This window comes from Bos indicus, chromosome X, assembly GCF_029378745.1.
Source record: "Bos indicus isolate NIAB-ARS_2022 breed Sahiwal x Tharparkar chromosome X, NIAB-ARS_B.indTharparkar_mat_pri_1.0, whole genome shotgun sequence".
NCBI lineage: Eukaryota > Metazoa > Chordata > Mammalia > Artiodactyla > Bovidae > Bos > Bos indicus.
This window is the reverse complement of record NC_091789.1, coordinates 48,110,171-48,134,763: the sequence shown is the minus strand read 5'-3', so window position 1 is coordinate 48,134,763 and position 24,593 is coordinate 48,110,171. Positions and strand designations below refer to the sequence as shown.

Sequence of the window (24,593 nt, the reverse complement as noted above, 5' to 3'; positions counted from 1 at the left end):
TTCCCTACTTTCTTCAATTTAAGTCTGAATTTGGCAATAAGGAGTTCATGGTCTGAGCCATAGTCAGCTCCTGGTCTTGTTTTTGCTGACTGTATAGAGTTTCTCCATCTTTGGCTGCAAAGAATATAATCAATCTGATTTCAGTGTTGACCATCTGGTGATGTCCATGTGTAGAGTTTTCTCTTGTGTTGTTGGAAGAGGGTGTTTGTTATGACCAGTGCATTTTCTTTGCAAAACTCTATTAGTCTTTGCCCTGCTTCATTCCATATTCCAAGGCCAAATTTGCCTGTTACTCCAGGTGTTTCTTGACTTCCTACTTTTGCATTCTAGTCCCCTATAATGAAAAGGACATCTTTTTTGGGTGTTAGTTCTAAAAGGTTTTGTAGGTCTTCATAGAACCATTCAGCTTCTTCAGCATTACTGGTTGGGGCACAGACGTGGATTACTGTGATACTGAATGGTTTGCCTTGGAAATGAACAGAGATCATTCTGTCGTTCTTGAGATTGCATCCAAGTACTGCATTTCAGACTCTTTTGTTGATTATGATGGCATATGCAGTGATATATCTGAGAACTGCTGCTGCTGCTAAGTTGCTTCAGTCGTGTCCGACTCTGTGCGACCCCATAGATGGCAGCCTACCAGGCTCCCCCATCCCTGGGCTTCTCCAGGCAAGAACACTAGAATGGGTTGCCATTTCCTTCTCCAATGCAGGAAAGTGAAAAGTGAAAGGGAAGTCGCTCAGTTGTGTCCAACTCTTTGCGACCCCATGGACTGCAGCCCACCAGGCTCCTCTGTCCATGGGATTTTCCAGGCAAGAGTCTGGAGTGGGGTGCTATCGCCTTCTCCAATATCTGAGAACTAATAAACTCTAAATATGGGTGAGCAGTTATTGCATATGTTCAAAAGGAATGTTCTCTGGTCTATCACATTTTGATTTTAAACAGGATTTTAAAATTTTAGAGTAGCAAATCACATCAAATCAAATGTATTACTATTAAAGAGGTTATAAAATATTTTGAATGAAGCAGAGTATTTGACTATTAAGTGCAATGGTAATTTTTAGAAGTCTTAGTATGCAGATGGAAAATGGTCAGAGAGCCAGGGTAAAACTGAAAGCTGTAATAGAACTGTTTATTTTATATGGGACCAAACTTGAATTGAACACTGAGTCAAAAATAGCTTTTCTCTAGGAAATTAAATAAATCATCATACCCACCATCTTTTTGTCAATTATTTGAATAGCAGTTTTGAGGAAAGCTTGAAACATATATATACATATATATATACATACACAGATACAAACATATATAAAACTATTGTTTTAATACATAATCTACACCTAGTCTTATTTTATACCATTTACAATGAAGAGGAGATAAGAAAACATAATTCATTTCAGTAGTTAATTAACCACACTAAAGAAATGTATTTATGAAATTTTATTTCCAGCTGAAACTGTGTATTTAATGGTTTTAATCAATTAATGACACTGTACGGGAAATCTGAAAATTTTTGTCTTTTTTCTGATACAATATATACCATTCAAAAGAGACTCTAGAATATTTCTAATTATCTATAACAGTTTTCACCATTCCACCCTTAAGAAGCCTAACTTTATTAAAAAGCCAAATTGTAATAGCAAGATCTAAATAGAAGGAAAAATTGTCAATAATATGTTCTTTTTATACATGAATATTAATATCAGCATTGATATACAGGAAGATCCCTGAGATGTTGTGAGGTATTTCATAATGTAGATCTTAACTTTATTTTTCAATAATATTACAAGTAATAAGGTTTTTTTCCCCCAACAGCCAATGTTACATAAGTTATATAGTTATACAGTAGGAAAAAAAATTAAAATATAAGCAATTGAAATGTCTTCCCCCCTACCCCCGCCCCTGTTTCTGTTATGTGTTACCTCCAAGCTGAGTCTGTGGGCCCTTAGTCTAGATACATACCACAACTCCAAACTGTTCAGGTTCACAGAGGTCATCATATTCATTCTTCAGCTCTGCTAGTTCATTGAGTACCTTCTGCTCAGGAAGATGTTTTACAAGGTTCTAAAAGGAAATAAAAGCGTAACAGTTTAGTATTTCATTATTAGGATTATAAAAGATATATTAAAAACTATAAAAGTGATTAATATAGTGGATAAATTTCTGATTGTGCTTCTGTCACAGTACCAGTGTATCTTCCCCTTCTCCCCAAAAACTTAACCAAAAAACAGCTACAATTTAATGTGAATAAATATATAGAAGTGTTTGGTTTCTCTGCACTATAGTATATAAATGTGAAATTAAAAAATCATATGACAATAAATAACATTACAAAATTGACTATGTTTCTAGGTCTTAAACACATACCATAATTTTAAGATTTATTTCCTGTCATGATACTTAGTCAATCTATTAAAAAAAAAAACAGAAAAATACTATGTAGAATTTACTCATGTGCACTAACAATAATCATCAACTATACTCTTCAATATTGGCAAAATTTGGAATCATTTTCAATCTTACAAACCACATCAAGCCTATAAAAATAATCTCCAATTATTTATAATATCTGTATTTTTTTCTATTCTGTTCTTCTATGTGATTTCCAATTCCTCAAACAATTATCAAAGAAAGAAGCCGAGCTTTTGCCCCTACAATCAACACATCATTTTCCCAGCTGTTTCAACTTTACCACCTCAAAGTTGGCCACATCATAGTCCAACACTGAGTCTGAGGGACAAGTGTGCAACCCTATTTAAAACTATCTTTCAGACAAAACTGTTAAAACCACCTTTCCGATATCTTTCAGATAGTTCACTTAAAAACTATCTTTCAGAACAACTTAAATATATATACACACACAAACACACAAACAAGTGCACACATATACACACACACACAATGTGTATGTGTGTTAGTCACTCAGTTGTGCCTGACTCTTTGAGACCCTATGGACTGTAGCGCATCAGGCTCCTCTGTCCATGGGATTCCCAGGCAAGAATACTGAGTGGATCGCCATTCCTGTCACCGTGAGGATAATGCCTAAGTTGCAAAAGGGAATGGCTGATGCCAGGGGGAGCAATGGGGATCCCGTTCTCCAGAATTCAGAGATGTGCATTCTGGTTGGTTTGGCAGATACTCGCCTTGGTTTCAACAGTCTCTGGTTGCAGCAGCTTTCCCTAATGGCATCTATTAGAAGATTTAAACAGGCAGAAACACCTCTAATGCCTTTTGGAACCAAACAACTAAGGAAATCTTTGTCAGACCTAGGTGGCACTAATGGTAAAGAACCTCCTGCCACGATCCCTGGGTTAGAAAGGTCCCCTAGGAGGAGGGCATGGCAACCCACTCCAGTATTCTTGCCTGAAGAATCTGCATGGACAGAGGAGGCTGACGGGCTACAGTCCATGGGGTCACAAAGAGTCAGAAGTGACTGAAGTGACGTAGCATGCATTGTCAGATCACTGGCTGACTGAAGAGATATTGAAACCCAAACTAGAGTGACCACACACAAGGAAAACCATCCTCAGAAAACAAAAATCAGCTGTCTTTAAGGAGTGACATAATTAGATTCCCAAAGTTATAATATATTCAAATCTCCAGTTCTCAACAAAAATATTACAAAGCATGAGAAGAAACAATAAAGCATTGCCGATGCAGCGAAAAAAGAATTTGACAGAAATGATTCCCGAAGAAGTTCAGAATTTAAAGTTATAAATCAAAAATATTAAATAAACTGTTTTAAAGATGATCAATGAGCTAAAGTAAACTATGGACAAATAACTAAAGGAAAATAATATTATGAATAGAATAAGAAAGACATAGAAATTACAAAAAGGAATCCAACAGAAATTCTGAAAGTGAAAAGTATCAATAACTGAAATTTAAAATTTATTATACGATTAGATATGGGCAGGCAGAGGAAATGATCAATGAATGTGAAGGTAAAGAAACTGATATTATTAGGTTGAAGGAACAAAAAGATAAAAGAATGAAGAAAAATAAACAAAGCATGAGGGATCTGTGGGACACCAAGCATACCAACATGTATATCACAGGATTCCCAAAAGAGAAAGGGAAGAAAAAAATATCCGAATAAATAATGATTGAAAACTTTCCAAATCTGATGAAATACGTAAATACACACACCCAAGAAGCTCATTAACTCCAAGCAGGACATCAAAGAACTATGAGACACTTTCTAATCAAAGTGTCAAATGTAGAAAATGATAATTTTTAAAGCAGCAAGAGAAGTGAATTGTCACATTTAAGGAATCCTTAATAGGATTATTCACAGAAGGCAATGGCACCTCACTCCAGTACTCTTGCCTGGAAAATCCCATGGATGGAGGAGCCTGGGCTGCCGTCTACGGGGTCGAACAGAGTCGGACACGACTTAAGTGACTTAGCAGTAATAGGATTATTATATGATTTCTCCCACTGGAGTCAAAAGGTAGTGGGATAAAATAAGTGCTGAAATAAAAGACTATCAAAAAGAATTTTATACCCACAAAAACCATCCTGAAGAATGAAAAACTAAGACATTTCCAAATTAACAATAACAACAACAGCAACAAGAAAAGATAATTTATCACTAGCAAGACTGTTCTGTCCCCAAATACTAAAGGAGGCCCTACAAGCAGAAATTAAAGGGCAGTAAACAAAATTATGTATCAATTATACCTCAATAAAACAAGCAAATAAATAAACAAACATACTACTATATGCAGTCTACATGCTTTCAATAAAAATATACAAAGTGATTGAAAGCAAAAGAATGGGAAAAAATATGGCATGTATATAGTAGCCAAAAAAAAAAGTGAGGTATCGATATTATTGTCAAATTAAAATTGTCACTTCAAATCATAAAAGGTCACAAGAGACAAGGATATTATATATTAATAAAAGTTTCAACCCATCAAGAAGATATAATTGTTATGAACATATTCCTATAAAAGAACCGAGACCCAAAATACATGAAGTAAAACTGACAGAGTTGAAGAAAGAAATATACAGATCTAAAATAATAGTTGGAATGTAGGGGTGATTCAACATATAAAAATATGATGATCTTTTACTTTTATCTAGTTTGTTTCACTTTTTCTATTTTATATTCAGTGCTCCCATTTCACTTAGTTTATGTTCTCCAATTTATCCATCTCTCTCTTTTTTATGATGTTCTTTTTCAAGCCTTAAAGATCAAGTGTAAGTAGAAAAGCTTTTGTATATGTATATAAACTATGTATAATATATATATTTTAGAAAACTTATGATTTTTTGCCTAACTAAAAAAATTATGACATTTTGATTCTACTTTGACTTAGTATGAATAGAATGCTAGACTTCTAATTAAAAAATAGAAATACAACAAGCAACAAAGGTTTATTGTATAGCATAGGGAACAATAGTCAATGTCTTGCAATAACCTATGATAGAAAATAATTTCAAAAATAATATATGTGTATTTGGATAACTGAATCAATTTGCTGTGCACCTGAAACATTGTAAGTGAACTAAACTTCAATAATATATATATATATATTACAAAAAAACAAGCAAGCCAAAACTTTAATTATTGTGACTTAATTATATTTTGAGTAGGAAAATTATGCAAAGTTTTTGCACTTTTTTTCTTTGCCACTTAAACTCATTCAACCTAACAAATACAGAAAAAAAGCATAAGAAGGAATCTCGCTAAGCTAAAATTGCGTGGTCTCTAATTCTTTTGTGATGTGAAACCTCAGTAATGCAGATTTATATCATCCAATGAGTAAACATCCTATTTTGTAGAATGTTTAAAAATAGTGTTTATTTCTCTTTGTCCAAAAAAAATAAAATAAACCAATGTAATATGCCACATTAATAGAATACAGGGAAAACATCTCACATAATCATTTCAACTAATACATTAAAAGCATTTGATAAAACCCAACACATATTTGTGAGGAAAAAAATGCTCTTTAAACGAGGAATAAAAGCAAACTTTCACAAAATGATAAAGACAATATAAAAAGATGTCACAGATAATATACTCAATGATAAAAGACTGAAATTATATCTGTTAAGAACAGGAACAAGGCAAGGATGAATGCTTACAACACATCTATGCATTATAGTACTAACCAGAGCAATTAGATAAGAAAGAGAAATAAAAGGCATTCAAATTAGAAAATTAAAAACAATTGTCTCTCTTTACAGATGATGATTTTATATGAAGAAAACACTAAATAATCCAACAAAAAAAACCTGAAAGAGCTAATAAATGAATTCAGCAAAGTTTCAGGACACTTAGTCAGCATGCAAAAATCAGTTGTATTTCTGTGCACTATAATCTGAAAGGAAATTAAGAAAACAATTCCATTTACAATAGCATTTTTTTAAGCACCTATAATGAGATACCATTTTTACAATGCCCACTAGAAAGGCTACTGTCCAAAAAGTGGGAAATAAAAACTGTTGGTAAGGATGTATTAAAATAGGAACCCTTACGCATTGCTGGTTAGAATGTAAAATGGCATCAGCACTGTGGAAAACAGCTTGGTGGTTTCTTAGAAATTAAAAACGGAATTAACCGTATGATCCCACAATTCCATCTTGATTATGTAACAAAAAGAACTGAAAACAGCATCTCAAACAGTTATGTGTACACAATGCTACCACTGTTATTCAATAGTGAGAAGGCAGAAACAACCTACTTTTCCATCAACGGATATATTGATAAATATGATATATACATACAACAAAATATTATTCACTAGAAAAAGGAGGTTTTGATCCACGCTAAAACACTGATGAATCTTGAGAATTTTAGGGTTAGTGAAATAAGATAGACAAAAAAAGACAAACACTGTATGAACCCACTGATCTAGAATAGATTCTTAGACACAATAGAAAAGAGGTTACCAGGAGCTGGGGGCAGAGGGCAATGGGAAGTTACTGCTTAAAAGGATAGAATTTCTGTGTGGGATAATGAAAAATTTCTGGAAATAGTGGTGACGATTGAACCACAATTTAAATATACTTAACACCAGGTAAACTGTATATTTAAAAAAGGGTTAGATATTACACTGTATATTATAACTGTTTCCAAATTAAAAAAAAAAAAAGAGTAGGCAATATATAACCTTATATGTCCCATGGAAAACAGCTGTATCTCAATCTACTTTTAAGTCCTCTTTGGTCTCTATTTATCTTTACTCTCATCCCACTAATTTTGCATTTCCACTAAGCTCTATGCCTGCAATGGCACCCGCTGTGTACTGATTAGTCCAAAGATTTACAATATCATGTCATTTGACCTAAAAGAAAAATCAATATTGATATAGCAATATAAACATCAAATGAAATTAAGCCCAACTACTACGTCTCATTAATATTTTTTTAATAGAATGGAAAGGTAAGTAAATATCAAGGTGTTATTTCTACTTTTCTAGAATATTTCTGATGTATATAAATTGTTTTTCAAAATGTTTTCTCTGTTAATAGGATTTTTTGTGAAGTATGTTATTAAGGAAAACAAAGAATCAGAATGGTAACTTTTATAATTTTCCCTACAGGGAAATTCAATTAGAAAGATTAAAAATGTTGTTACCATTATTAAAAATATCATCTCTGCATATTTTCAACTCTCCATCTCAATTTTAAGTTTTACCTGTGAAAATAACTATTATAGAATGAATCAAGCCTATAATAGGATTTTAGCTCTGAATGTGAAACTTGTTATTTTGCTTCTCTTCCAGCTGCAGATAACCTGTTAAGTCATCTTTACACTGCAGGCTCCCTGGCAGGTGACATTTCTTTTCTTTCTCTGTTCAGCTATATGAAATAATTAACACATTCAATGGGCTTACATGTATTCTGATTCTGGATACGGTCTTCAGACTGAGTTATAAGCTGATACAGCTGCCAGTGTTTAGTACATTCGATTTACAAATAATGTTTAGAATAAAACCCTCTCAATGTGTGGTAGATACAGCCTACGTTATAGGACTTCTTGCTTAATGAACCTACTACATCTAGAAACCATGTTTCAAGTGGCCATCATAGCCAATACCTGAAGACACTTCAGTATTTTTCCATAAATACTAAAAAATGGAGCATAAGATCAGACATTAACAATGTTTTCATGTCCCTCAAGTCCTGAATAGAAGAGGAAGGAGGGTTAGAAGAAAGAGGAGAGATAGCAATACTCATTTGCCTCTATGCTCCTTCACTTATCTTTAAAAGAATGTCAAGAGAGAAAAATGTTCAATGCACAGTTTAAGAATAATGTGGACAGTCCTTGGAGTCAGTTGGAAGTCCATATTTTTAGGCCTCGTGGAAGATCCATGCTAAGTCGCTTCAGTCATGTTCAACTCTTTACGACTCTATGGACTGTAGCATGTCAGGCTCCTCTGTCCGGGGAATTTTCCAGGCAAGAATGCTGGAGTGGGTTGCCATTTCCTACTCCATGTGATCTTCCGGATCCAGAAATTGAACCTGCGTCTCCTGCAATGCAGGCAGATTCTTTACTGCTGAGCCACTGGGGAAGCCCCTGTCCTACCTAAAGGAAGAGAAGCGTGTATTATGCAATCAGGCTAGGCCCAGTAGGAAAGCTTGCATTTTGGAAAGGATCAAAGTGATTGTGAGTGCAATAGTTGCTTCTTGGATATGTCTCCAGGCCTGGCCTACCTATCCCCTCATATGTCTGAGTGCTTGGTTATTCCGAAAATCAAGCATGTTAAAAAAAAAGGGGGGGGGGAGGGAGACAAAGAAAGTAAAACATGTTTCTGTATCTTGCCATAGGACACTCCACACCCTTGGCATGGAGAGGGCTTCAGTACATAGCAGCTATGCCCCATGGGAAACTCCTCTCCTCTTCCCACTCACAATGGTGCCAAGGAAAGGGATCAAAATAGGAAATGAGGAAAATCACCCACAGCAGCTACATGAAAGCTGACAAATTAGTTCATAAGATCTGGAAGCTATTCCTTGAGAGCCATAGAAACATCTAATGGAGATAGTTTTTGAAAAGTTAAGGTCTTGCAACAGCAGCTAGGGGCAAGAGGAAGCAAACCACAGGTGAACAGATGTGGATTGGGCTAGTGTTTAAATGTCATATTGCCCAATTAAACAACTGTAAATAGCTTTTGTTTAGTTGCCATGTTGATACTATGGCTACTTAAGATCTATAAATAAATTGCAAAGAAGAGTTCAGACACCCCCTATACTGAAAGGGGAAAGCTGTTTGTAATAGCAGAGGCTAGAAATTATAAATTTTTAAAGACAACTTATATTCTGACAAATTGTGAATTAATAGGCAAATATCCTGTAAAGTTTCAACCCTTCTATTTTTCTGTCCCGCTGCTCCTACTTACTACTGAGAATCTTCTTTCAAACAGTCTAAGATTTGTGTTTAAAAGATCAATTCTAGGTCACTATGAAAATTTCATCTTAGAAAATGTCAATGAGCTGAAGTTCACAAAGAAAACAACAAAGGGGAAAGCAGTTACTCTGTCATCAAACGAGCAGATTTTTCTTCCTCTTTTTACACATCACAAATTCACTTTCTGATGACTGTCACAGTTATCTAAAGGGATTTCTCCTAAAAACCATTGGCTTTTAACTCCTTTTTTACATTTTTGCAATGACTCTAGAATTCTTTCAAAACTTTATTTCTTTTAAATGTTAATTGCACACTTAAAGGTTAGTTAAGTGAAGGTACTGAACCATAATGCCCTTTCCTGCTTTCCAAAACATAACCTTTATTTTTTGTCTTATATCTCATTAAGTCATTTTAGTAGTAGGGAAGTCGAGTTAGGTTCATTGTGATTAAGTCCTATCATTCCCTATGTAAATGGATTGGGGCCAATATTTCTTTTTTTTTTAAATATATTGTTTATTCTTTTAAAATTCTACCATTAAGTGCATATGTATACACAGAATTCTATTTATATATAGGAGACAAACACACACACACACACACACATATATATATATATATACACACACACACATATATCAGTATTATTTTAACTTATGTTGTCAATATTTTATTTTGTAAAAAATTCAGAGAAGAAATGGGTAAGTCTTGGATAAATCTCTGTGATCTTAATGGAAACTTCCTCCTATTTTGCCTGGTCAAAAGCTCAATCCATAAACTACTATAACTTACTATATGTTGTGCAACACTTTCTCGTGGCATGTCTTAAATTGTATGTGTGTATTTTAATGTTCTGAAATCATATTCATGTGTTCTAGTTCTTCGCTTTGACTTAAAAGGCACACACTTTGATGCTAGGCCTGGATCTATATTTATTTTGTATTTCATCCATCCATTCAGCTAGTATATACTAGCTGCCGATTCTGTGATTGCCACCACGTTAACCACTAGATTCTGCCCTCGTGAAAATGACAGATCAGGACTGTGTATACTCCTGCCTACACAGTGAGACCATAATCAACATATGACTGACAGTCATTTGTGTTGCATTTGACCCAAAATGCATTTCTTGTCAAGAGGTCATGCTGCAATTCCCTCTTTTGGTTTGGAATTCCTATCATTTCTGTAACTCTTAAAACAGACTATAAGCATCTGTTAAGATATGTTAAAATGCTAACTAAATGGTCTAAAACACTCAGGGAGAGGTTTTCTAAACCTCCTTGTGGAAGTACTCCTTTCAAAAAATGTTAGTTGATTAAAGACAAGAATTGAAAACATGGTGAGAAAATTCATGACCTTGGAGTATGACAATTACATCTTACAAAGAGGCAGTCTTTTACATGTTTCCTACCAATTTGATCTTCAACTTGACCAGAGTAGGCATACTTCTCAATATCACCTCAGCACTAATATCACCAAATGAACAGCTCCAGCCCTCAGCATTCCTGCCAATTCCTAAGTGTCCTACTTCCATGCACCATCATTACTGCAAATTCAACAAATCTAAAGGAGAATTTATCTTCACTCTGATCCCTTACCTTATCAGCTTCTCCTAAAGGCCCCATTCTGCCAATAGGACTGGCATCCTCTCCATCCTCTAAGCTTTCGAACTGGAGTTTGTCACTCAGTTACAAGTTCTGAGGGCTTCCTTGGTGGCTTAGATGGTAAAGAATCTGCCTGCAATGCAGGAGACCAGAGTTCTATCCCTGGGTGGGGAAGACACCCTAGAGAAGAGAATGGAAGCCCACTCCAATATTCTTGAGAATTCTGGAGAATTCCCTGGACAAAGGAGCCTGGCAGGCTCCAGTCCATGGGGTCGCAAAGAGTTGGACAAGACTGAGTGACTAGTTCTTTCCCGGCTGGAACCATGGAGGGTGCAGAAGGGAAGAAAAAAAAGGTTCCTGCTGTGCCAGAAACCCTTAAGAAAAAGCGGAAGAATTTCGCAGTGCTTAAGATCAAGCGACTGAGAAAGAGGTTTGCCCAAAAGATGCTTCGAAAGGCAAGGAGGAAGCTTATCTATGAAAAAGCTAAGCATTACCACAAGGAATACAGGCAGATGTACAGAACTGAAATTCGAATGGCTAGGATGGCACGAAAAGCCGGTAACTTCTATGTACCCGCGGAACCCAAATTGGCGTTTGTCATCAGGATCAGAGGTATCAACGGTGTGAGCCCAAAGTTTCGAAAGGTGCTGCAGCTCCTTCGCCTCCGGCAGATATTCAACGGCACCTTTGTGAAGCTCAACAAGGCATCAATTAACATGCTGAGAATTGTGGAGCCATACATTGCATGGGGGTACCCAAATCTGAAGTCTGTAAATGAATTGATTTACAAGCGTGGTTATGGCAAAATCAACAAAAAGCGAATTGCCCTGACAGACAACGCATTGATTGCTCGATCTCTTGGGAAATATGGAATCATCTGCATGGAGGATCTGATTCATGAGATCTATACCGTTGGAAAACGTTTCAAAGAAGCAAACAACTTCCTGTGGCCCTTTAAATTGTCTTCTCCACGAGGTGGAATGAAGAAAAAGACCACCCATTTTGTAGAAGATGGAGATGCTGGCAACAGGGAAGACCAGATCAACAGGCTTATTAGAAGGATGAACTAAGGTATCTACCAGGATTATTATTGTAATCTGGTTAATAAACAATCGAAACAAATTGAAAAAAAAAAAAAAAAAAAGACTGAGTGACTAACACTTTCCGTTTCACTTTTTCACAAGTTCTGATGATTCTTTCTGTCAAAATCTCATCTGCCCTCTTAGCGCAGTAGGCAGCACGTCAGTCTCATAATCTGTCAAAATCTCTTTGGAATTCAACCCTTATTTTACATTCTGCAGCCAAAAATCTGGGCCATAGAAATCATGTGTATCTAAACTTTCCTAATTTCAGTTCAATTAAATTCATCAAAGTGTTCTCATTCTGTATTAGATTAATAGAGATTGTAGATATATTTACAACTTCTATAATTATAGAAAGAAAAATTGTGAATACTTTGTACATAAAAATTTCAACTCCCACTACTAATGTCATGATCCTATTTACAGAAATGTATTGCTTTCTAAAATGACTTGCATTATTTACAATTAATCTGAAAGATAATTACTAAAAGTATTCATTCCTTTGATGCTAATTATCTTCTATTTTGTTTATGTTCCACTCTATACTCAAAAGCAAACTTGAAAATCATATTAAACCTTAAAGGTGACATTAAGAATTTAAAAAATGTAGAGAATATACAGAATGAATGACTCATTATGAATATTAAATAGCATATGAGGTGGATATGGCCTTGTCTAAATGTACTATAGTCTGCCTAAGTATAGTACACATCCAGTTATATACATATAACTATAATGTATGTTGAATTAACATATTTCAAATTAAACACAAAATATCTTTTTCACAATAAGGATACAAACTGATATTCTCAGGTATATAACAGAAGATTTATATTACTTAAAATAGGTGTCAGGAGTATAGTATGTTATTTAGGTACACTCTGCTTTCATTAGGTATCACTTCATCATGGCCATGACAAACAAATACAAGGATGCACTGCTATAAAATATTACATATAAATGTTTCAAAAGCAGAATCCTACCCCAATAGCCAAGACACCTATGTTGGATAGGTTTGAAGTTAGAAGGCTACTAACATCTTACAGTTCTTGAAATGATAACCGTGCAACGTACTTTAGTTGAATATCCCAAAGGACAATCTAGAAATTTCATTCACGTATACAGGTGTATGCTAATACAATATTCAATCATTTTGCATTAAGAACTCAGTGTTTTTCAGCCATGATTTTTGTTTAGGCATATGGAACAATGCAAGTTAGTGCAGACTATGAAAACTGAGTGTACTAGAGAATGGCCATACTGTTCAATGAAATGTGCCACATCAGAATGCCACAACTCCTATGCAAATCTAAAGGCAGAAACACTTCACTGTTTAGAAAGAATCATACACAAACATGAGGTGGCTTCTTTTTCCAAAATCATTGTAATACTGTAAATCATTCCAATTAGTTCAAAACAGTTGTAATAGAAACATACTTGACTGGCTACTGTTAAGTATTTACTTCCCGTTTTTCATATGCAAAACAAATGTTGAAGCATTTGGATATACCTTAGTTCAGTTCAATGACTTCAGTTGCTCAGTTGTGTCCGACTCTTTGCGACTCATGAACCATAGCAAGCCAGGCCTCCCTGTCCACCACCAACTCCCAGAGTTTATGCAAAATCATGTCCATTGAGTCGATGACGCCATGAACTATCTCATCCTCTGTCATCCCCTTCTCCTCCTGCCCTCAATCTTTCCCAGCATCAGGGTCTTTTCAAATGAGTCAGATATTCACGTCAGGTGGCCAAACTATTGGACTTTCAGCCTCAACAACAGTCATTGCAGTGAACACCCAGGACTGATTTCCTTTAGGAAGGACTGGTTGGATCTCCTTGCAGTCCAAGGGACTCTCAAGAGCCTTCTCCAGCACCACAGTATAAAAGCATCAAATCTTTGGTGCTCATCTTTCTTTAAAGACCAACTCTCACATGCATACATGATTACTGGAAAAACCATAGCCTTGACCAGACAGATCTTTGTTGACAAAGTAATGTCTCTCCTTTTTAATATGCTGTCTAGGTTGGTCATAAATTTACTTCCAAGGAGTAAGCGTTTTTTAATTTTATGGCTGCAATCACCATCTGCAGTGATTGTGGAGGCCCCAAAAATAAAGTCAGCCACTGTTTCCACTGTTTCCCCATCTATTTCCCATGAAGTGATGGGACCGGATGCTATGATCTTAGTTTTCTGAATGTTGGGCTTTAAGGCAACTTTTTCACTCTCCTCTTTCACTTCCATCAAGAGGCTCTTTAGTTCTTCACTTTCTGCCATAAGTGTAGTGTCATCTGCATATCTGAGGTTATTGATATTTCTCCCAGCAATCTTGATTCCCGCTTGTGCTTCTTCCAGCCCAGTGTTTCTCATAATGTAGTCTGCATATAAGTTAAATAAGCAGGGAGACAATATACAGCCTTGATGTACTCCTTTCCTATTTGGTACCAGTCTGTTGTTCCATGTCCAGTTCTAACTGTTGCTTCCTGACCTGCATACAGGTTTCTCAAGAGGCAGGTCAGATGGTCTGGTACTCCCATCTCTTTCAGAATTTTCAACAGTTTATTGTGATCCACACAGTCAAAGGTTTTGGTATAGCCAATAAAGCAGAAATAGATGCTTCTCGGGAACTCTCTTGCTTTTTCCATGATCCAGCTGATGTCAGCGATTTGATCTCTGGTTCCTCTGCCTTTTCTAAAACCAGCTTGAACATCTGGAAGTTCATGGTTCACGTATTGCTGAAGCCTGGCTTGGAGAATTTTGAGCATTACTTTACTAGAGTGTGAGATGAGTGCAATTGTGCAGTAGTTTAAGCATTCTTTATCATTGCCTTTCTTTCGGATTGGAATGAAAACTGACCTTTTCCAGTCCTGTGGCCACTGCTGAGTTTTCCAAATTTGCTGGCATATTGAGTGTAGCACTTTCACAGCCTCATCTTTCAGGATGTGAAACAGCTCAACTGGAATTCCGTCACCTCCAGTAGCTTTGTTCGTAGTGATGCTTTCTAAGGCCCACTGGAATTCACATTCCAGGATGTCTGACTCTAGGTGAGTGATCACACCATCATGATTATCTTGGTCATGAAAATCTTTTTTGTACAGTTCTTCTGTGTATTCTTGCCACCTCTTCTTAATATCTTCTGCTTCTGTTAGGTCCATACCATTTGTGCCCTTTATTGTGCTCATCTTTGCATGAAATGTCCCTTTGGTATCTCTAATTTTCTTGAAGATATCTCTAGTCTTTCCCATTCTATTGTTTTCCTATATTTCTTGGCACTGATCACTGAGGAAGGCTTTCTTATCTCTCCTTGCTATTCTTTGGAACTCTGCATTCAAATGAGTATATCTTTCCTTTTCTCCTTTGCTTTTCGCTTCTCTTTTTAGTTATACCTTAGTTAGATAGTTATATCTAAGTTGTACCTTTGGTTAAAGAAACAGAAAATCCATGTGAAGCATCTACTATCCTGGACATTTTTTGACACATCAAGTACCCTTTCCAAGCTGACAACATGTTTTTGTTTTAACTAAGGAGAAACAATATTTGGCATCTGTGGAACTTAAAACATACTGATTCGAATACAGTGGCAGGTCTTCCAACTTTCAAATAAAAGAGTCATTGAGATATTTTAGAAAAGACTTCTGTTTCTAGCTAGTTACCCTAGTCAATTGGGTAGTCAAATTGTCTAGGGACTGTCAATTTATAGAATGCATAAAATTCTTAAAAATAACTTCATATGAAAACATAAGCTGTCAAGCAATTTACAATATCCACCCCCCACCTCTGCTCAAAGAAATCAAACTAAAGGAAAGCATTAATCCAGAGATATAACCAAACACTGAAAGCCAACTCTGCCCCAGGAAAACCCACCAGTTTCCAGTGTTCTAAAGTTTTTAACTTTAATGGTCCTCAAACATAGGATGGTACACAAAGCCTAGAGCTTTCAGAAGGTATAGGCAAAGTTGGTTCTGATGTACATCTAAAACCCCAAGAGATAATCTCTCCAGTGAAGGACTTAAAGAAAAACAAAACAAACGAACAAAACAAAGAAGGCCAACCCACAGAGAAAAAGAGCACAGGGTCTTGTCTGTTTTCTCCTTGACTGTGGACACCTGTAGGAGTAACCAGTGTCTCCCTGTAAACCTCTAACCACAAGCCAGGCCCATGCAGGTTTTAGTCAGAATTTAAAATACCTAGTTATTAAGAAACACGTTGAGAATTTAAAGTGATTGCATTTTGGCAGTGTTCCCATATAATGGGCAGTCATTCATGCAAATTTCCAGGAAGAAAAGTATCTTTATACTTCAGTTTCAAAACATTTCCAAAAAGGCTCAGCAATCATTGCATGCTAAGTAGCTTCAGTTCTTGTCCGACTCTTTGCAATCCCATGAACTGTAGCCCTCCAGGCTCCTCTGTCCATGGGATTCTCCAGGCAAGAATACTGGAGTGGGTTGCCATTCCCTTCTCCAGGGGATCTTCTTCATACAAGGATCAAATCTGGTCTCTTATGTCTCCTGCATTGGCAGGTGGTTCCTTTACCACTAGTGCCACCAAGGAAGTCATTAGTTCACAATAAAAATACAGATGATACAGAAAGAAGTAAACAAACATTAGCAAGAGTGAGCAAAAACAATAGAATTAGACCTATAAAGATGCAGACCTTAAAGATGTAAGAATATTCAATAAACAAAGAACTTCTAGATATAAGAAATACAATAAGTGACATTAGAAAGCTTACTGGAGAGGAAAAACAGATGATTAGGTACAAATCACAAAAGAATTAGTAAACTGAAAGATAAACCTGAAAGAAATGCTCTAGATTACAGTACATAAAGACAAAATACAAAAGAGATGTAAAAGTAAACAATCAAAAAAAAAAAAAAAAAAAACCCAAAAGAGAGTGTGAATGTTCAAAATAAGCAATTGGAGTTAACAGTAGGCAGGAATAGATAGCATGGGAGAAGGATAATATTCTAAATGTAAATTGCTAAAAAATTTTCCAGAATTGATGGAGCAGAACAAATTTTAAATTCAAGAAGCCAATCAATCAAGATAAACATAAGGATGAAAAAATCCACACCTAGACACATCTTAATAAAACTATAAAATACCAAAAACCAAAAAAGATAGAAGAATAGAACAGGCAGGTTACCTCCAAGGAATGTCAATTTAAACTACAGGTTGCTTAACAAAACCAAAGCCAAAATATGGTGAAATAATTTGTTCATATAGATAAGAAAGAAATTTTTGCAAGCTACAATTACATACTCATTGAATATATCTTTTAATAACAAAGATGAAATAAATACAATTTCAAGCAAATAGAATTTTTACTATGTCCAGAATCTCACTAAAGGTACTTTAAAAAGATGTGCTTCGGCAAGAAGTAAAATGATCCCAGGAGGAAGTTCTTTCATTGAAGAAGGAAGGTATTCATGACAGTGAAATATGTGAGTAAATCTAAGCAAACCTCTGTAAGTCAGCAAAACAATGTCTACCTTGTTAACTTTTAAAACTAATCAAAATAAGAAGTAACAACAGATAATTTAGGAGAGTGTGGAAAAAGGATGTTGAAAGTAATGAATAAGTAAACAGATACACATGCCACATTCAGAATAGGAAGAATCATGTATTATATGGATCTCAATATACACAAATTTGTCCCCAAAGTTTAAGTAATTCCAATAAAATACCCAAACAAAATTTGTGCTGTTGCTGGAGTCTGACATGCTGATTATAAAATTTATGCGGTGGAATGAAGAATCATCAATAGATTCTTGGAAAAAGAAAATGTGATTGACTTCCCCTATTATTTAATAAATAATGCTGGCACAAGTGTTATTCACATGTAAAAATATGAAATTCTGTTCTTTACAGTATACACAGAAATCAATTCCAGGTAGACTAAAGATTTAAGGTAAATGACAATCTTTTTAAAACATTTAGAGGCAAATATAAGAATAATAACTGCATGACCTTAGATAAGAAAGGAATTTCTTACATCAGACATAAAAGCACAAAGACTAAAAGAATGATGAATTAATGTACATTACAATTAGCAAGAAATGTTCCAGAAAAGATACCATGAAAAAAAAGGGGGAAAAAGACAGGAAAATTGGGAACTATTTGAAATATGCAAGCAATAGAAAACTAATATTCCAAATGTATCAAGAAATCAGACAAAACAAAAAAGAAAGCAACACCAAAGTATTCCAACATGGACAAAAGACTAAATGAAGCATTTTAAAGCAGATGAAACACAAATGGCCCACAATTGGCCCACCAATGGTGTCAAGGGGGCTTCAATTCATTTATACTCAAGAAAAAGATTTCAATGCAAAAAATGAGATTCTTTATTCATATCTCCCTGGAAAAACATACAAAATTTCTACATGATTTGGAGTGTAAGACATTGGCTTTCAATACCATCTTCACATAAAAATAACCTTGGAAGATTTAAAAAAAAAATGGTGCACTCAGAATGGCCAAAGCAATCTTGAGAAAAATGAATAAAGCTAGAATAATCTCATTTCTTGATTTTTAAAATATATCACAAAGCTTTAGTAGCCAAAGAAGCATGGTGTTGAGATAAAGACAGACATACAGGAAACAACTGAGAACCCATAAATAAATCCATGTAACAGATCTTTGACAAGGGTTCAAAAATACATGATGGGAAAACTACAGTCTATTTACCAACTGGTTCTAGAAAAAGTGGGTATTCATCAAACAATAACAACAATGAAAGAAATTGGGACTTCTATTTCACACTTTACAGAAAAATCAAATTTAAAATAGATTAAACACTTAAACATAAGAGATGAAAACATAGAGAGATAGTTGAATCATTTTGGTCTTGGCAGTGATTCAAGAACATGACACAAAAAGCAAAGACAACAAAAGTAAAGAGAAACAAAATGGGACTACATCAAACTAAAGAATTTCTCTGAACAGCAAAGAAAATAACCACTAGAACAGGTAACCAAAGAATAGGAGAAAATACTCACAAACCATAGATCTGATAAAGTTAATTTCCAAAATATACTAATAACTCCTACAATACATTAGCAAGAAACCAAATAATCCTGTTTAAAAATTGGACAGAGGACTTAAGACATTTCTCCAAAGACATAGAAATAGCCAACATGTACATTAAAAGGTGTTCAATGTTACTAATCATCAGATCAGATCAGACCAGTCGCTCAGTCGTGTCCAACTCTCTGTGACCCCATGAACAGCAGCACGCCAGGCCTCCCTGTCCATCACCAACTCCCGGAGTTCACTGAGACTCACATCCATCAGCCCTGACTAGACGAACCTTTCTTGGCAAAGTAATGTCTCTGCTTTTGAATATGCTATCTAGGTTGGTCAGGGAAATGCAAATCAAAACCAAGCTTCTCTGGTGGCCCAGCTGGTAAAGAATCTACCTGCAATGTGGAAACCTCGGTTTGATCCCTCGGTTGGGAAGATCCCATGGAGAAGGGAACGGTAATACTAGAACCCACTCCAGTATTCTGACCTGGAGAATTCCATGGACTGTATAGTCCATGGGGTCGCAAACAGTCAGACATGACTGAGTGACTTTCACTTTCATACCTGCTAGAATGGCTATTACAAAAAAAAAAATAAATAAATAATAAGTGTTGGTAAGGGTTGGGGAAAACTATAAACTTTGTATGCTGTTGGTAAAAATATAAAACACTGCAGTCACTATGGGAAAGAATATGCAAGGAGCACATGTATACCTGTGATGGATTCATTTTGATATTTGGCAAAACTAATACAATTATGTAAAGTTTAAAAATAAAATAAAATTAAAAAAAAAATGAATTAGCAAATGATCCAGCAATCTCACTTCTCTGTATATATCCAAAAGAACTGAAATAAGGATCTTGAGGAGATACCTGCACACCCATGGTAATTGCAGCATTATTCACAATACCCAAGATGTGGAAAAAACTCAATTGTCTACTGACAAATAAATGGATAAGAAAGTGATATATATATATATATTATATATAATATATATATGAATACACGTATGTACATAAATACTATATATATACACACACATGTGTACACAATACTAGAATATTATATAGCCTTAAAAATAAAGAAAGCCTACCATTTATGACAAGATAGGTGGAGGTAGAATACATTATGTTACCTGAAATAAGTTAGTCACAGAAGGACAAACACTGCACCACTCTATTTAAATGAAGTATATAAAATAGGCAAATTATATTATAGACGTATAAAATAGAATCATGATAGTCAGGGATGAGAGGAGGGGGAAATGAGGGGTTGTTAAATGGTTATAAAGTTAAGTTTTACAAGATGAGTAAGTTCTAGAGATCTACAACATGGTATTGTGCACCTTAAAATTTGCTGAGGGTAGATTTCATATTATATGTTCATACCACAAAAACAAAAACTTAAATGGACACAAGGAAACTTTTGGAGATAAAGAATGTGTTTATTACTTTGATGTAGTGATGGTATCATGGGTATATGAATATGTCCAAACTGATTAAAGTATAAACACTAAATGAGTACAGTTTTTGGTATACAATTTTATCTCAATAAAGCTAAGAGAAAATGATACCTGGGTCCCATCTTCCCAAATTATCACTGAGTTGGTCTGGGGGTAGGGGGTCAAGGCAATGGTATTTTCTTAAGTTTCCCTAAATGCTATTAATACACAACTAAGTATGAGAATTACTCATTTAAAGTAATGAGAACTCTCATACCGCTTTAGTAGTATAAATTAATATAAGCATTCCACAAATTAATTTGGCATTATTTGGTAAAGCAGAAGAAGTACACATACCATAATTCAGTAATTATAAGACTCTAGAATCAGCTTGTATTTCTTTGCATTGTCACTTAGGAAGGCTTTCTCTCCCTTGCTATTCTTTGGAACTCTGCATTCAGATGGGTATAGCTTTCCTTTTCAATATATATCAATAACCTCAGATATGCAGATGATAACACCGTTATGGCAGAAAATGAAGAGGAACTGAAGAGCCTCTTTATGAAAATGAAAGATTAGAGTGAAACAGCTGGCTTAAAACCCAACATTAAAAAAACTAAGATTATGACATGCAATTGAATCACTTCCTGGCAAATAGATGGGAAACAATGAGAGACTTTATTTTCTTGGGCTCCAAAATCACTGCAGATGGTGACTGCAGCCATGAAATTAAAAGACACTTGCTCCTTGGAAGGAAAACTATGACCAACCTAGACAGCATATTAAAAAGCAGAGACATTACTTGGTACTTCTATGGTATGGTACTTCCAGCATATGGTACTTCCAGACTGCTATGGTACTTCCAGCAGTCATGTACGGATGTGAGAGTTGGACCATAAAGAAAGCTGAGCACTGAAGAATTGATGCTTTTGAACTGTGGTGTTGGAGAAGACTCTTGAGAGTCCCTTGGACTACAAGGAGATCAGCTCAGTCAGTCCTAAAGTAAATCAGTCCTGAATATTCACTGGAAGGACTGATGCTGAAGCTGGAGTTCCAACACTTTAGAGTTTCAATCAGACCCTGATGCTGGGAAAGACTGAAGGCAGGAGGAGAAGGGGATGACAGAGGATGAGATGGTTGGATGGCATCACTGACTCAATGGACATGGGTTTGGGTGGACTCCGGGAGTTGGTGGTGGACAGGGAGGCCTAGCGTGCTACAGTCCACGGGGTCACAAAGAGTAAGACACGACTGAGTGGCTGAATTGAACTGAGGAATAATCCAAACATTCCCTGAAAGGATAATGGGGAAATGAATCATGCAATATTCATACTATGGAAAACAATATCATGAAAAAAATGAAAAAAAAAATAGTTACATACATCAAAAGGGATGTCTCAAAAAGTTATAAAAGCTAATAATAGAACATGTATGTAGAATGATTCTACTCATTCAAAATTTTCAGAAAGGTCAAAGCTAAGCATATATGTTTTAGGGATATACATTCCTATGTAATAAAAGTATAAAGAAAAGCATGGGAGGATGAGACCAAGGTTCAGAAAAGCAGTTTCTTCCAGGGTGAAGGGATAAACAATGGGCTTCAATCGAAGTGGGCTCATATGGTTACACCTTATTAATGCTATGCTTTGAAGTGCATACATACAGCCAAATATTAGAGGAGTAGTCCCAAATGATTTTTTGTAAAACTTAATTCAATCTTATGTCCTCAAATATTCTTGATTATTCAGGGAGAGTTCACCTTTTTGCCTTAAAACGTTACAGTGCGGGACTTAGGCTTCTACTCATCTGATTCAATTTGATATTGATTTCTTCTGTTGAGCCAGTGAGGGGCATTTTTCAGCTGTTCATCATTATCTATATAATGACTTCATATTTGCAAAATCTAGACTTACTCCTCAGTATACTTTACCTCTGCAAGCAAAGTAATAATTCCCAAGACTTTAATTCATTTTGTCTAAACTTGTTTTACTTATTTTTTTAAGGAAAAATAATTTTTGGCTTTTTGTTGACTCTTTCTAAATATTCCATTGAGTTTAAAAAGAGTAAGATAAGAGACAATGAGACAATCCTGAACAATGTTCATGCTTAGGCATTCATTCGCAGCATAAACCGAGGAGTGCTAATTGAACAAAAATTGAAAAAATCCTACAACAAATCACATATCTAGTTTTGCTTGAAATATTTTGCCCTCGAAGCAGTATTCACATTATTTATTGAAAATAACCCATAGAGTATTTTTGGCCTGGGGCACTAAGTTTCTAAACCAGTAACAGTTTTCATTGGAATCCTCAAAAACTGATTGTTTTCCCAACTACTAACATGTGTTAATGTTTATTTGTAAACATTCACTGAGAAAACTTTACCACTATTCCATCATCAAATGCAAAACAATGGATTACACTATACAAAGAAAGGATCTAGAACAAATGCCAATGACAAATTCTACAAAAATAAAATGACTATTAATCACAAATAAGACAATGTATCAATATAAGTTCACCCAATACCTTTGTTATGCCATGCGTGGTTTTTTGCTGGTTAGAGGGATCACTTTGGGGGATCTTGGCTTCCCTTTAGATGTGGTGCTGCACTACGCATCCACTACAATGTGGCTGTTCACTCCATCAACTAATTGTTCATCCTCTGAAAGTCTGTCCTCTTTATGACTCGTGACCTGTTGGCTCTTTTAAGGAGACCTGGGCATGCTATCAAATAAAAGAAGCCCATATGTTCAGGATCTGAGGACTATCTCTGATAAACGTTCCCAAACTCCTGCTTAAGCTCAACCCTTCTCTAGACTGCTGACATGTCCCTTGGTCCAAAGGGCAAGCATGTGTTCATATTATATGCATCCTGGGCAGAACCTTGCCTTTATATTAGTTGAGATGTTATTTGTGGATTTAAAGCGACTGATAACCCAAGGTTCCCTATGTGTGATGTTGTTCTTCACCAACACAAAATCTGTTCATCTGAAAGTAGCCATGATTTTGTTTTTTTAATTTATTCAGATCATGGAACTTACATAAACTAGATCTAGTGGTTGTTGCCTTTGGATTTAATGTGCCAAAAACAATTTGCATAAATTTAGGTTAATGGAGACCACCACCATCCCTTTGCCTAAAAGACACTCCCTCCAAAAAAGCCATCTGGGGCTGGAGAAACTTTATACACTATGATAGTTTTCACCACTCAGTGCAAAAGAACTTTCACTTCACAGTCGATTGTGACAGAAACATTAAGAACTGACAGAAACACCTACTATACTATAGTAGGTTCCATATAAGTATTGCTTGACCCTGTATGGAATCCTCATGCTTAGTTTTATAAGGTCCTCTGGTTCAACAATGGAGGCTGGGGTGGTTTCTATAGCTCTCAGAAACCCTGAGAGACAACACAGAATTAAACAGTCAAGAAGCAGAAATACATAAATCTGACACCAATACTAGGATGGACTGCTCAACCCCTCAATATGGCCCTACACACAGGGTCAGTCTAATATTTGGATAATCTCTAAAATGCCACCAAATGAGATGATAACAGAGTATTTCATATAAACAGAATATAATGCCATGCATCTGATTGGTTCAAAAAGAACTGAAAAAATTACTAAAACAGAGAATGCTTATGCTATAGTTCAGAATGTCAGCATCACATGAAAGATCATTTTCAAATGCCACTAGAAAAAACTATGAATATAATAGTACAAACGCACAGAAGAAGAACAGACAATATTCAGTTTGGCATAGAAAATACAGAGCATTTCTAGAAGAAGGTGGGTTTTAAGTCACATTTTTAAAGATATGAAAGACAAAGGATGCAAAGACATGGAGAAAGGCAAAGTCAAGTCATGTACAAATTACTCACACAACATTGTAAATCAATTATACTTCAATAAAATTAATAAAAAAACAAGACTTAGAAATTCAACAAATCTTTGAAATTAACTAGAGATTCTCTACAGGATTTAAAACAAACAACAACTAAAAACCGATGGCAATCACTGTTTCTGCTTCTTAAGGAAGAAAGTGAATGGATGGAGGAAAAAGAAAAATCAAGCTGA

The 24,593-nt window shown here is 35.4% G+C and overlaps 1 protein-coding gene and 1 pseudogene across 3 annotated transcripts in view; one reads left to right on the top strand and one right to left on the bottom strand.

Moving 5' to 3' along the window:
- Positions 1-24,593, bottom strand: part of DIAPH2 (diaphanous related formin 2) — a 984,078-nt gene that overhangs the window by 497,817 nt on the left and 461,668 nt on the right. For all 3 annotated transcript variants that reach the window (XM_070783973.1, XM_070783972.1, XM_070783974.1), the window contains one exon: positions 1,963-2,064. In XM_070783973.1, the coding sequence (XP_070640074.1) occupies positions 1,963-2,064 (102 nt within the window). The remainder of the gene's footprint in view (positions 1-1,962; positions 2,065-24,593) is intronic.
- On the top strand, positions 11,289-12,109 carry LOC109555163 (large ribosomal subunit protein uL30 pseudogene; annotated as a pseudogene).